Source organism: Nicotiana tomentosiformis, chromosome 6 (assembly GCF_000390325.3).
Source record: "Nicotiana tomentosiformis chromosome 6, ASM39032v3, whole genome shotgun sequence".
Lineage (NCBI taxonomy): Eukaryota > Viridiplantae > Streptophyta > Magnoliopsida > Solanales > Solanaceae > Nicotiana > Nicotiana tomentosiformis.
The window spans coordinates 145710360-145725326 of NC_090817.1; the positions used below are offsets into that span (position 1 = coordinate 145710360).

Genomic DNA, 14967 nt, shown 5'->3' on the forward strand with positions numbered 1-14967 from the left:
GGTAATTGCTCTACGCGATCGCATGGGGCTGAACGCGTTCGCGTAGGTTTGAGAGGTAGTGATCCGCGATCGCGTGAGTGATTTCGCGTTCGCGTAGGGTAAAATGTGTGGGCAGTCTGCTTTGTGCTTCGCGATCGCGAGGCCATTTCCGTGATCGCGATTAAGAAAATTTGGGCAGTTGAAAAACTGTTTTTCGCGATCGCGTAGAGCAAATGACTGGGCAGAGAGTTTAAGTTCTGGAAAATGGGCCATTTTTGACGGATTGGAGCTCGGGAAGAGGCGATTTTGGGGAGATTTTCAGAGAAAACAACGGAGTAAGTGTTCTTAACTCAATATTGGTCAAATTACCCGAATCCATGGTTGTTTTTAACATTTAATTGGTGAATTAAGTTGGAAAATTGTGAAAACCCTCTTGGTTTAATTTGAAGATTTAAGGGTCGAATTGATGTCGGATTTGAGTAAAATTCTGTATGATTGGACTCGTGGTTGAATGGACATTCGTATTTTGTAACTTTTGTCAAGTTTCGAGATGTGGGCCCCACGAACAATTTTTGGAGTGTAATTTCGAATTTTGTGGGAAAATATTAGTATTTTGATATGGAATTAATTCCTGTAAATTGTGTGGACTGAATCAAATTTATTGTGGCTAGATTCGAGCCATTCAGGAGTTGATACGCGCAGAATGAAATTTCTGGAGCATTGTTTGGCTTGCTCGGCATTGGATTCGGCTTGTTCGAGGTAAGTAACTCTTCTAATCTTGGAGGTGAGGGTATGAACTCTGAATATATGTATTATGTGAATTGTTGGAAGGTGACGCACATGCTAGGTGACGGATGTGTGGGCGTGCACCATGAAAATTGTGATGTAATTGTTTCCGTGGAATTTTATAGTCAAATAATCTTGGCATTTTCTATGTAGTTTTATGTGCTAAAGAAATTGAGCTAAGAATCATATTAAAAATCATGTTGAGGCTATGTGCCAGTATTATTGGGATCCAGAGAGGTCATATCGCTGTGAATTATTTGTTTTAAATTGAAAATTCATACTCAGTCATATTCATGTCATTACATATCATATCTCAGTCTCTGTTGTTATTTATTGATACATCATATCATCATTTTCGGACTATTTTTATGACATTGTGAGCCCATGAGAGAGAGACTGGAGAGATTGATGACTGAGTGAGGCCGAGGGCCTGATTGTGAGGATTATTATGTGGATCGGGGTTGCCCGTCTGCAGCAGGCCTTATAGGCTTTATTATAGCACGTGAGTTGTTCGTGCAGCTACAGATATTGATACTATAGCACGTAAGTTGTCCGTGCAGCACATGAGTTGTCCGTGCAGATTATAGCGCTTGGGCTAAAGGAGCCCCTCCGGAGTCTGTACACACCCCTAGTGAGTGCATGTACCTATTAAGTGCGAGTGCCAAGTGCGAGTGCCGAGCGCGGGTGCCGAGTGATTTGGGAGGATTGAGTGACTGTGAGGCATGAGTGACTGTGAGGACTGAGTGACTGGGAGTACTGAGTGAAATGATACTCTTAGAGTATGCATATGATTTTATCACTGAGTTGCATCGCATTGACATGCACACATGACATACAGGCATAGAGATAGATTTTTCCTCATATTGTACGATATTACATCATTCATGATTTCTCACACATGTTGACAGATGGGCATAGTGATACATTTGTTTTACACGGGTTATCTAGAAAGAAAATAAAACATCTCATTTATTATTGAAAGAATTTCGGGAAAAATTATTGTTTCCAAACTTATTCATATTTTTGGCAATTTCGGTAAACGATTTGGGTTTTTAGTGATGTACTTGAAAGGAAGAATTATTATTTTTGAAATCATGATTTAGCTGAGCATTTTATCTCTGAGTTACTTCTTGTATTATTTGCTTTATGTGGTTATACACTGTTGTGGACTATTAGTTTTGGACCCGACCTTGGTACAAGTTCGTCACTGCTTTCAACCTAAGGTTAGGTTTGTTACTTACTCAGTACATGGGGTCGGTTGTACTAATACTACACTTCTGCACGTTGCGTGCAGATGTTGGCTGCTAATGTTGCTGTGTTCGATGGGAGCGGGATTTGAAGATGTATCTGCGTTCCGGTTGTGCTGCCTCTTGTTCACGGTAGCCATAGATTCATAAAACTCTGTTTATGTACTTTTCAAACAGCTAATGTATTTATTTCATACCAGCTTCGTAAACTCTATTCTTACAAGCTCATGATTTGTACTACCAGTTCTTGGGGAATATATAAGATTTAGTTATTTTCTTTTACTTAATTGTCTTGTTAAATTACATTGGAATTGGATAGTGAATAGTTGGCTTACCTAACGGGTTGGGTTAGATGTCATCACGACTAGTTAGATTTTGGGTCGTGAAAATGACATCTCAAATAGTACATCACAAATAAAGTGTACTTGTAAAATTTTACACATGAAAGAACTTGCTTGAGCCATTACTGACAATTAAGTGCTCAATCTTTTCAATGTTTCAGCTAAATCACTGAATGTCCCATAACAATAGAGCTTACACGAAAGCAAGAACAGGACATACCTTCTCTTCTCATGATAGAGTCTTTTTTCCCCAACCAAGATACATAAAAATAGGAACACATATTATACAAGAGGTGAGTTGTCACCGCGAATTCTCACGGCGCCTGACGTAACGTGTTCGGTCATTATATCTGGGTCTGTCTTGAGCCCTTTGGGGCACTGGCTCCACTCTTCTTTGTCTTTCAGGTGACCTTTGAACTATCTCTCCATTCACAAATAGCTCAGCTGGCAGTTAAAAAAGATGTTAAAGATGTATATCAGGTTAAAGTCTAAGATACAATGATGAGATACAGAGGGCGCCAACATGATAGCTATAACACAATATCACAAGACAAAGCTCAATTCTTGTCAGTTCTGTTTATTTACTAAACAATGATCTTCAGCGCAAAACTGGAAGGACTTAAAAGGGAAAACAAAGGAATGAAAAGCAGGACCAGGAAGTAGGCTAAAGGTATTAAACGTAGAATTAAGGAGCACTCATGCCCATAACAGATCAAAATGGTTGAGTACGTCTTTCCAGGGTATATATAACATATATTGAACACCCTTATCCGAAAAATTAATATATATAGATAAAATATTAAGTTTTAGAGGTATATAACATATATTGAACACCCTTTGTCGAAGAATTTTTTTCACTCGTTTCAAGTTTGAACAACTTTGGAGAAATTTCTGGCTTCGCCAAGTTCTTTCCTACACATCATTATAAAAAAGTAGCAAACTTTCCAGTAAAAATCATCACTAGAGGTCCATCACCATGACCCTTCTCAAAAGGAATATATCTTCCTTTATCATGATTTCCAATGAGTTACTTTAGAAGGATAAACCCTTAGCACAAATATTAAGCTAAAAAACGAGTTGGTTTTGAATGAAAAATACTTGCGACTCATATCAAGCACGGACAAAAGCTACAGTAAATCCTAGCAAGTGTAGCGCAAATGTGGAAAAGACCAAATGAAATTAGAGAGAAAAAGCTCATTTTTTGCATATTAGGATAGGAAAGTCAGAAAAGGAAAAAGCTGTACCTCCATAATCCTTGTTCTCAGGGTCAACATACGAATCTGGAAGGACAAAAAGAACACCAGGCAAACCTATACAGATTCCATAAAACACAAAGTTTTCAGATTTTGCACGAACAGCAAACTTAGGCATTAGCTGACACAATAGATAAAATGATCCAAACACAGACCTTCAAGCTTATTCGACGTCTCCTCATCAATCTCACATCCAAAACCAAAGTATCTTTCACATGAAACATTGTATATCCTCTTCTTAGCCTCTTCTTCACTAAATATCACAATTCATAAGAAATATTTCACATGCCTCGGTAAGTACTTTTTTTTTTCCAGAAAAATATCGCTACAGAAAATCAAAGGCACATCCAGCATAAAATTATTTATGAGGCCAGACTACATGCATAATTCATATAAACATTTAAAGTAAAAATTAATTCATTTACGTTTAGTTATATTTGTTTTTTTATTCATAAACAGTAGAAAGAGCACAAACAATTACCTTCCAACAACTTTGGCTAAAGTTTGTATGTAACAATCAATCATTTGCTGCTTCGTAGCACCTTCACCTCCAGGTTTATCCATAACTATAAGCCAGTGCTCGTAATCACAACCGGGAAAAAGCGGAGCCATTTCAGTGGGCGGGCGGTCCCCGAAGTTCGACCCCGAATTAAGGGGGGAGTAAGCGGAGCGGTTGGCTCTGCATCTGGTTGTGTTGACCCGACCCGTTTCCGGAGCTACTACCCGGAGGGAATGGGAAATCGAGGCCGTGGAGCGGGTTTGAAGGGGGAAATTTGCGGGTATGAATTTTGGGTTAGGGAAGAAAGGTTCGAAGTCGAGGAGAGTTGGAGAAGTTGCACGGAATGCAGTGGATGTTGTACCCGCCATAGTGATCAGAGTTTGTAGTGTGTCGGGGAGGATAAGGGAGTGGGTTGAAGAGGAGCGGGTTTTGTGGGTTTAGCAACAGATGACGAAATTGGAAAAATATCTCCGAAAGAATAGACAAGTACTTTGGGCGTTGTATGGACCGAGCCAGACAGCTAGTTGGGCCAGTTCTAGGGAAAAGCCCATATTGGCAAAACAAATTTCTTTTTCAATAATCAAGAAATTTTTGAAGATTAGTACAACAATATTCGAAATTCAGTAGATAATGAATTCGTCATTTTTTTATTTTCTACTTAAATATTAAGCTTTTATTTGTAATAGAGTTCGAAGTTGAAACTTTATTACCACTAAATCACAACGTATATCAACTTTTGCAAAGAAGATATTATTTGTCATTCATCATGCGGCTCATGATGGATGGAGCATCAATGATTAATACGAATCTTAGCTTAATTAGACTATATACGCTATATAATTTAGCAATTATACAGCCATCATTACTGGAAAGTGCTATAAGTGAGCATTTTATGAAGGAAGATCAAAACTCAAATTAGATGATAATCGCGAACTGTTTCTTCGGTAAACAGAGTTATGGAGTTATTTTTGCTTTTCATTTTCTTAGTTAAGACTTAAGAGGGATGCTATTACTGTGTAGCTTCGTCTCATTTAATTTTACAACTTTAGTTATGCAGGTATTAGTTATGTATGTATTAGTTATGCAGGAATAAGTAATGCAGGGATTAATTATGCATGTATTAGTTATGCAATGTTGAGTCATGTTGGGATTAGTTATGCGATAGTTATATAAGAATTAGTAATATAAATGTAATGTGAGTGTTATTTATTATTAGCTTACTTTATTTTATTAAAATTGTTAGTATAGTTTAAATATATATTCTTAAACAAAAAATTGCAAGTTTGAATAAAGGGCATTTTTGTCATTTTGTGTTTTAATATAAGTATTACTAATACATGTATAAGTTATTCCACTTTCTACCCTAAATAATACATGGATTCTCTCATAACTTATACATGTATTAGTTATGCGGAAAAGAAAAACAAGAACCAAACATTGTATTAGCAATGCTACATTTTATGTGAAAAAGAGGGGGAAAAAAATCAAACATTGTATAACTTATGCTAGCTTCTATGTGGAGATTATTTTTTCCCTTTCTTTTAACCAAACAATGTACAAAATTATCCTAGTTTTAATACATGAATAACTCCTCTCTAACCGGCTACCAAGCGACTCCTAAATGTACCAATTAACGTTGTTTTGGCAATCTTGATCCATCCTACAGCCCTATGCTTTCATTGGGTGAGGCTTAAGCAAAAAACCTCGACTACTTCATAGAATACATGCTATCTCCGACCAGCTCAAGTACCGAATAACTATATCCACCAAAGCTTAACTTTTTCCACGAAAGCTTAAGCAAAAATCCTCGACGACTTCATAGAATGCATGCTATCTCCGACCAGCTCAAGTACAGAATAACTATAACAACCAAAGCTTCAGCAAAAAACCACCTGACACCGTTGTCTCTGCTGGAATTTGAAGAATTTGAAAATTTTGAAAACTTTTCCTTGGTTCATTTTAACCACATCGACCGCTAGGCTACACCTTTGAGTGTTGGTTACTTGAGCCATTTATGGGTTTGTATTTTTCTATAAACAGCTGTTAAATCTTAATATGTTGAAACAGGACAGGGACAAACTTGTAATTTTCACAAATAAATAGAATTATGCGACAATAATACTTACTGAACAATACATTCACTTGAAGTCTGAAACATGTAAAGTCATAAAAGGTGATCATGATCTGGAAAATCAAATTAAATATTTGAGTCAAATTGTTCTCCAGAATTACTTATTGTCTCAATCCAGTTCCTTTCATTTTAAGTTACAAACCAATGTCTTCCGACAAGAAAGCTCATTGTCTGCTGTTATAGCTACTCATGGTACAACAGGATAAAGCAGGAAGTATGCTTGTTTCAGAAGTTTCTCACAGTGTGGATGAATCTCAACTGAGTTGCAAACTTCCTTTAGACTTAAGATGCTTTCAGACCATCCATTCCTACGCTGGCCTGCAATGGCAACAACGGTAAACAAGTTTTTACTGTCACCGTTTATATTCCCTGAATTGAAATGCAAGAAAACATGATACTACTTACTAGAGGCCCTTCAGCTATTCCACGAGTTAATCAGTCATGCAGTGAAAATTGACGACAATTACCTATACCCATTTGAGAAGTGATGTGGAGCCAAGATTTGAAATTTAGTGGTTCTGAACTAGCCACCGTACCTATATCTCTTCGTAGTTATTGGGTTCACAATCAAATATTTATAAATATTTAATGAATTTCCTAATATAAATACAGGATCTAGCAAAAGCTACTCGGTCCGTCCGAACCCATACGTAATACTCTAGCTCTGCCCCTGGAAGCGGATCCAGGAAGATCTAAAAGATCAATATGCCGGAAAGTGGAGCAAGTTCTTTTTTCTTTTCATTCTTTAGGTAGGGCTTGGGAAAGAACAACTACAATAGTGTAAGCCCAGCAAAAAATCCAAGTATCTATCTGATAGATATCCGCCAATAAGAAATCTTACCAGGAACTTGTGGTTCTCTTCGAGAAGCGGTGAGAAAGTAGTGCAGAACTGTCCAATGTCACTGTTAATATCACCAGTCCCACATATTACATCCATAAATTTCTTCCTATCTGGAGCGAGCTTCATTGCCACCTGTAATTACAGTTCAGTGTTGTTAGAGAGAGAGAGAGAGAGAGAGAGAGAGGAGTTCAAAAATAGCAATAACTAAAAGCAGATGTCTGGCTGGTTGGTCCAACTTCAGTATAAATTTTAATAACGGAGTGAAAAGCTATATATATATATACTGCAACTTCACCTCTCAACAACAACAACAACAACATACCCAGTAATATCCCACACCGTGGAAAATAAAAACTTCACCTCTCAAGCGAAAAATAAAAACTACACTCCGAGTTGACAAAGAAGAAAGCATTTTAAAGAATAACTAATCTAACATGAACATGAGAGGAAATATAGAGAAAAATGAGGATGGCAGAAATTTTAATTTCGGAATGAAAAGCAATAAAAATATATATTTACTGCAACTTCACCTCTCTAGCGAAAAATAAAAAACTACATTCCGAGTTGACAAAGAAGAAAGCATTTTAAAGAATAACTAACCCAACATGAACATGAGCGGAAATAACAACAACAACAAACCCAGTGTAATCCCACAAGTAGGGAAATGAGTACGCCTACCTTATCCCTACCTTGAGAAGGTAGAGAGGCTATTTTCGGTAGGCCCTCAGCTCAGGAAGAACATGAGAGGAAATATAGACCAAAAAAAAAGGATGGCAGAAATATCAAAGTTCTTTCCCCCTAAATATCAGTAAAGTGCAGTTCACACCATTAGTCAGCAGCAGCATATAAGGCCACTGGGCTTAGACCAACATTCATATACTAGGAAACAACACTGAAGCTAAATGTGCATTTGACTGTCTATGACATATCTTAAAACTATAACGTTAAGAAAAGAGTATAGCCGCTAAGCAGATAATATTGGTAACCGGAACACCAAAATAAGCCAACATGGATTTTCTCTGGAAAGATCAATAGTAGCAAACGCATTCCAAGACCAGAAGGTAGAATCTCATAGTCTGCATGGTAAGTATGGGGAAAGATGCAACTGTTCCAGATCAATAGCACTAGAAGCGAAGTTCAGGGCATATGAAACAGTTACCGTAAAACTTGAACTCGCTAACCATCCATGAAACTTTTTCAACGTCTTGCTGTATGAATCAGAGCAAGCTTGTGACATCGCCCAGTCCCCATGGTCCAGTAAATTCCTGAACAGCTCCACCAAGAAATCCATAGCCCTAAAGACATAATGACAGATTCTTTTAATTGCAATTCAGTTAACCAGAATTCTAATGCATTGTGGAACAGCATGGACATGCATGCTGCTGAGTGATTTGTATGAGTGAGCTCTGAGCATGGGAAAAGACATCATCGAGAAGATGAATGGCTGCACAAAAGAGATTAAGTTAGATGAGATAGAGAATTATTCTCAACCTTGTCAACCAAAGAAGACCATTTGTGCAACTGGAAGAGCCTTTTGCTGTCTTCGCTTCAACCTCTTCTTGCACCATGCTGTACAAGTTTGTATATTTTGTTGGGTTTGACAAGTACTTGTTTTCTAACCTCTGCAGCATCAATATTCAATACTAGATTTTAGTAATGAAGCATCTAAAATTTTGCAAAAACGAGATATCGGCTGGGTTTCCTAGCTATATGCAGCACTGCAGCAGGACAAAGTCAACAGAAGACATTTGCATGGTTCAAGGAATGAAGTGCCCAAGAATATCGAGCAACATAACATAGAAGGTCCTCAACCAAGGTCGAGCTAGTTCAGTTGCCTGGCCGAATAAACTCATTGTTCTCAAGATAATTACTCTACAAAATGTGACTAAAACCCATTATTCAGACATGCTGGATTACAGGAAAGCATTATCTAACAGGGCTTTCCTGCTCATTCAGGGTAGAGAAGTGGTAGAAAGGCGCAGAAGAGAAAATTATCCTGCACCCCCAAATAAAAGGACTTTACTAGAACAAATGCTGTGAAACTCCAAAATCAAAAGCATTTTTTACTGAGAAATAGAAGGTAAAATATAAGCAATAGAAAATAAGCAGACAAAAAACCAGAAATGTTCAGTTAAAGCAAAAGATGAGAGACTGACCGTTATATTTCCACCAATATCAGACTTGACCAATGCCATGGCAGCTCCAAACTTTTCTAGATTTAGAACAAAACAAAGAGATAATCAAATAACATGCGTCCAACATTCTTTTGAGATGTACAAGACAAAAATGACTAAGAATCAGTGGTCCTTTACAAAGGAAACTGAAACAGGGAATTCAAATTAGAAGCTTTATGCAACATAGAAGTGAGAAGAAGAGAAAATACTTCGACAAATTACCATTACATCCTTCTGGAAGGAACGAGCCCTTGGGATAAAATTCTATTCCCAAGTTTAACTCGCAACTAACATTTAAGAGTAAGAAGGGTTTCCAGGCTTGGAGTATGCTTCAAAAATTTGAAAAAAACTTGTTTCAGAAAAAAAGTTCATTTTTTTTTTTTATGTTTTGCAACCAAATACCAGGAAAGAAAAGTTTAACTTTTTGCAAAAGCCAAAAAAGCTATTCTTTCTTGATTTCTGGTTTTAAAACAGTTTTTGCAAAAACAGATATTATATTTTTGTTGAGACTCTTCTTCAAATTTTTGAACCAAACACCAAAATGTAACATTTCAGCTTCTTTTTCTCCAAGCTCTATCTTCAAAGCGACATCTTGATAAATACATAGCTCAGGTAGTAGAAAATGCAATGCCATCACATCATACTTGCCAAGATTGAAACATTATAAGGTAGACACTGCAACATCCTAATTTCTTGCATAAATTATAAGAGGGTTAAAAGTCCAATTTGATCAATTTCATAACCCGATTTCATTGGGAAAATTAAGATCAAGCATTAGATTGACAGAGAAAATAAAAGGAGCTTATCTAGAGTATTATCTATCAGCAGTACCAAGAAGCTCAAGTGACACTCTTCATAAAATTAAAATACCAGGCTAACTTTTTTTTTTTTTGACTATTCAAGAAGTCAAAGCAGAAGGGATCAGTGAAAATGTATAGTTGGATGTCAAATGAACGCAGGAGAACAGATTAAAAATTCCAAGTTAAAACACAAGATATAGTACCTATTACGGGTAATATGTGTTTGCAGACATCTAAGAAAGGTTTGGTAAGCATTACTCCTTCCTCAGACTTGACATGTTTAATTCCTTCTAAAGCAGGGGCAAAGACTGTGCCTTCCATTACTGTGCTTTACTGCATCAGATTATAGCATCATAGCAGTTAATATCCCAGGGAAGTACATTTACATGTCAATTTAACAATTAATCCACAAGTTTATCCAACACTAGTGGAAAGCCTTGACAATAATGAAGCTCAAAGACAATAAGACGTAAAACTTCTCTTATTCTTGAAGCTAAGGGTGGGTAATATCAACATATAGTCAAAAGAAACTCCAAAAGTTATTACAAGCTACATATTTAGATGCCAAGCCAACCAATTGAGAAAATGAGCAGAACTTGAGATTACTGGATTTATTATGATAAAGGCAACAATAGAATGCTACAAAGAGTAAGATACAGTAAAGAACAACCACAATGTAAAAGAATCAAATCCTGATAATCAATTAGCAATGGTTGTGCCACTGTACTCGCTACTTCTTTGTAGTAATAAGTTCAAAGTTAGTATAAATATTATTTTGTAAAATTATTCAACTATAGATAGGCCAAGCCGAAAATTGTCGATGCATCCAACCACTTCAAGCAACGAAAATGATGGTACTAGCATAAATGAATTGACAGACCGAACAATCAAACGCTCAGATCACCAGATTACTTAGATTCTTATTATTACATCAACTTGAGTATCCATAAACTTAGCTTCAGAATTTGCATGATCAAATTCAATTAATCTTCGGCATCAGTCTACTACTCTTGAATGATTTAAGCAAAAGATAACTGACTTTTTTGGTAAGCCTATGAATCTACTCCAAAAAGGATCAAAAAACTAGTTTGTTCAATGTTAATAGCAAGCAGAAGCGGATCAAGGATTTAAAAGCAGTTGATACACTTCTAAATAATACAAACATACACACACACACACACAAAAAAAAAAAAAAAAAATTAATCTTTATCTGTAAACTTTCTATATGCATATGCATAATCGGAGTACAAGCGAGTAAATATACTTGCACTCACTGCTCATATGATGGATCCGCCTTTCTACACGCAATCTAACTAAATGCATAACAAATGCTCGTCCAATCAAAGGAAGTTGATTTTAATTAAACAAAAAAGGAGTCAAATAAGATCTGAATACATGAATGCAAGATCGATCTTCAAATTTATTGAATGATACAAGTAATTGAATGAGTCGAAGCAAAATGAGCCCGTATGGTTGAGAATTGAATATTGACACAAAAATACCTTGTGAATATGCTCTCTCTCTGAATATTCGAGCTTCCGAAGAACGCTACTGTCAGTGAGAGCAACAAATTGAAGAAGCTTTGATATTTAATTATTTATACGCACACTAAGGACCACGGCGGGTTCGGTGGTTGCGAAACGAAGGTGCGATGTCGTTTTGACTGCGCAAATCTACTTGTGTATATTTTGCCAAGTTTGGAGAACTAAGTGGGCGTTTCGACATGAGAATTGTAAAATTCTAAAAACAAAAATAAATTTTTTTTTCAAGTGAAAATGGTATTTGAAAATTAGAGTTTGTTTGAACATAAATATAGTTTTGGGTTGTTTTTGAAATTTTGTGAGTGATCTGAGTGAATATTTTGAAAAATAGCTTTTCGGTGTTTTTTAAATTTTCGAAAAATTTCAAAATTCATCTTCGAGTGAAAATTAAAAATTTTATGGCCAAACACTGATTTCGAAAAAAGTAAAAAAAATTCGAAAAAAAGTGAAAAAAATCTTATGTCCAAACGGGTTATAAGAGTCAATTGTTTTTTTATAAGTTTTAATTGGGATAACAAATTTTAAAATTTTTTAATAATTGCATACTTAGAGATGGTATAAAAAGAGCCATAATCGTAATTCCTTTATACTTAACAAGATTGAAAAACTCCATTTACATTTTAAAGTTTTTCTCTTCTATAAATTGTCCGTGCAACGGTTAGACATGTGCTGATATGGTAACTTTCTCTAAGACACGTATCTCAAAAGTATGACTCTCACTATTCAAAAATGATAAGTATATATTTGAAATCCTTAATTCTAATGAATTTATTTCCGAACAATTTGATTTTTTCTCTTTCTTTTCTCGTTGTATATTTGCGTGATATTATCTAATAGAAATCTTTGAATTCTAAGATCGACTCGAAAACTTTGTGTAGGCATATAAATTTTATTGAAATTAAATCCGTAAAATAATTTGGATTATATTTTAAATTCAAGATATATTAATTCAAATAAATTTATTGGGCTAATATAATTTGATTAGTTATATAAGTCCAACATATATAGATTAAATAAATAAGTCTTAATCCATTGGGTAGCCCAGTTAATTGGGCTAAAGTGATGAGCTCACTTCATTAAACCCAAGATATCATCTTCCTAGAGACCCAATTTGGTGCCACGTGTCAAATGACGTGGCGCGCCAAGTCAAACGAAAGAGATAATGGGATCATGCCACGTGTCAAAATGACAAGGCATGCTAAGCCAAATTAAATGGCCAATAAAATTGCACCACGTGTGCAAGTGACATGTTCTGGCCAACAAAATATAGCCTTGTCACACTTCAAATTGATTGGTCAGAAAGAGTTTGTTCTTATCGTAACTCTTCCCTCTCACAACTATAAATAGGGGTCTTCATAATCTAGAAAAGACACCACAAGTTATAACAAGAAGCAAGAGGGAGCTCGTGGATCAAACGTTGCAGATTTCTCTAAAAGCTACAACCATTCAAGTATTCTAAGGATTAAAAGATCAAGACGAAGATTCAAGAACAAGCTGCAAGCCCTTGGATTAAAAATACGTCAAGATCAAGATGAGTCCTCAAGCACTTGGATTAAAATAAAATAAAATTCAAGATTGAGCTCGAAGGCTCTTTTATTTACTGTTGAAAAGAAGAATCGGAGGAACCATTGAGATTGTAATACTCAAATATTTGAAATAAAATACTACGATTGTTGCGATATTTTCAGTCTTGATTTTATTTTCTCGAAATAATTTATTGTCTACAAATTCTGGCATACCCGGTGGGACAATTTCTACCTCTCATCTCAACTTTTCAATCACCAAAGTTCAAAAACATCGAAATGGCTTCACAAAAAATTAACTCCAGATCAACTTCCATTAAGGCAGCTAATTTCAGGTTTTATGCTGATGTGGAAAGCATCTTCGATGTTACTTTTGGAAGCTTTGGACCAGTTACGAGGAGCAAAGCAAGCTCTTTAGCATAACAAGCACTCTAAGTGTCGTCTGCATCAACCCCTATTTTCGGATCTTCATCCTCAAAAGGAGCAAGATCTTCCACAAACGCACCCGAAGGAGGAAGCGATGTTGTTGAAAAGATCAAGAAAACTCTTACTCTGTTTGACCTCTCTGGATCCAAGAACTCTGATGTGAAGGAAGATGATGATGCTTCAAGTGATGGATCCTCCCCACTTACACCGCATAGCGTGAGCCATTCAAGAATCAATCTGTGTGACAATCCATGCTACTCCCCATCATCTACAACAATCATGAAAGTCGTAGTGACAAACACTTCATCTGTGGAAGAGCAGTTGGCAAACTTGACGGAAGCAATCGTTGGCTTGACCAAGTGCATGCAAAATTAAGATGCTAGAATTGACAAGCTAACAGACAGGGTGGGAATCTTGATGGAAGAAGAATCCACCCATGCACCTGGCAAGCTCCCAGAAGTTCCAGAGATTGATTCTCCCCCAAGACGAGTAGCATCCACTAAGGCTATCCCTGTCTCATCTGAAGGGATGATTCCCATCGATCAACTGAAGGAGTTCATTGAAGGAACTATTAAGAATAAATATGAAGTTGCTACCAAGTCCTCCCTTACATACGTAAAGTCGTACATTGTAAGGATCGATATGTTGAAGATGCCTGCTAGCTATCAACCTCCAAAGTTTCAACAGTTTGATGGTAAAGGCAATGCAAAGCAACATGTGGCGCACTTCGTTGAGACATGCAACAATACTGGGACTTATGAAGATTACCTCATCAAACAGTTTGTCCAATCGCTAAAAGGAAATATTTTTGATTGGTATACAGACCTCGAGGTGGGATCTATTGATAGTTGGGATCAACTAGAGCAAGAGTTCCTCAATCGATTTTATAGCACAAGGCGCACTGTGAGCGTGGTAGAACTCACAAATACTCATCAATGGAAGGGTGAACCATTTATCGATTTTATCAATCGTTGGAGGAATTGTGAACAACTAATTTTTGACCGCACCCAAATTCGATATTATTTTAGCGTAAATATTTTTTTTAGGTTTAATCTTAATATTTTAAATCTTTATCTTACTCTTATTAGGTTTTATTTGAAAAAATTAATAAATTTAAAAAAACTACAAAGATATTAACATTCTTAGAATACATATTTTATTTCTATTTGTAAAGAGAGAGAAAAAAGAAACTTTACAAACAATATATGGTAATCTTTTAATTATAATTTTAATAAGTTATGGTATTTTTCTAAGTATCATTTAAAGTACATATAAGTTATGGCGCCCAACACTATAGCTAGGCAAGCCAACAAATGAATTAGACATATATCAATTATTTTCAGAATAATTTTCTAAGAAATTTTATTATTTTACTAGCAATATTAAGAAATTAGAAAGATACAGATTAACTTAAATCCAAGAAAAA

General features: G+C 35.9%; 2 protein-coding genes across 2 annotated transcripts; both read right to left on the reverse strand.

The window, feature by feature from the left end:
- Positions 1–2454: 2454 nt before the first annotated feature.
- LOC104115287 (multiple organellar RNA editing factor 2, chloroplastic-like) lies at positions 2455–4562 on the reverse strand. Its single transcript, XM_009625880.4, has 4 exons — positions 4088–4562; positions 3762–3859; positions 3598–3663; positions 2455–2797 (listed from the first exon to the last, which is right to left on the reverse strand). Exons 1-4 carry the CDS (start codon positions 4471–4473, stop codon positions 2655–2657), a joined length of 693 nt encoding a protein of 230 aa, XP_009624175.1. The 5' UTR covers positions 4474–4562; the 3' UTR covers positions 2455–2654.
- A 1648-nt stretch (positions 4563–6210) lies between these two features.
- Positions 6211–11693, reverse strand: LOC104115286 (glycolipid transfer protein 1-like). The gene is made up of 7 exons (XM_009625879.4): positions 11554–11693; positions 10255–10384; positions 9234–9289; positions 8569–8699; positions 8237–8372; positions 7078–7209; positions 6211–6554 (listed from the first exon to the last, which is right to left on the reverse strand). The coding sequence occupies exons 2-7, from the start codon at positions 10370–10372 to the stop codon at positions 6519–6521; spliced, it is 609 nt and encodes a 202-aa protein (XP_009624174.1). The 5' UTR covers positions 10373–10384; positions 11554–11693; the 3' UTR covers positions 6211–6518.
- Positions 11694–14967: the final 3274 nt, after the last annotated feature.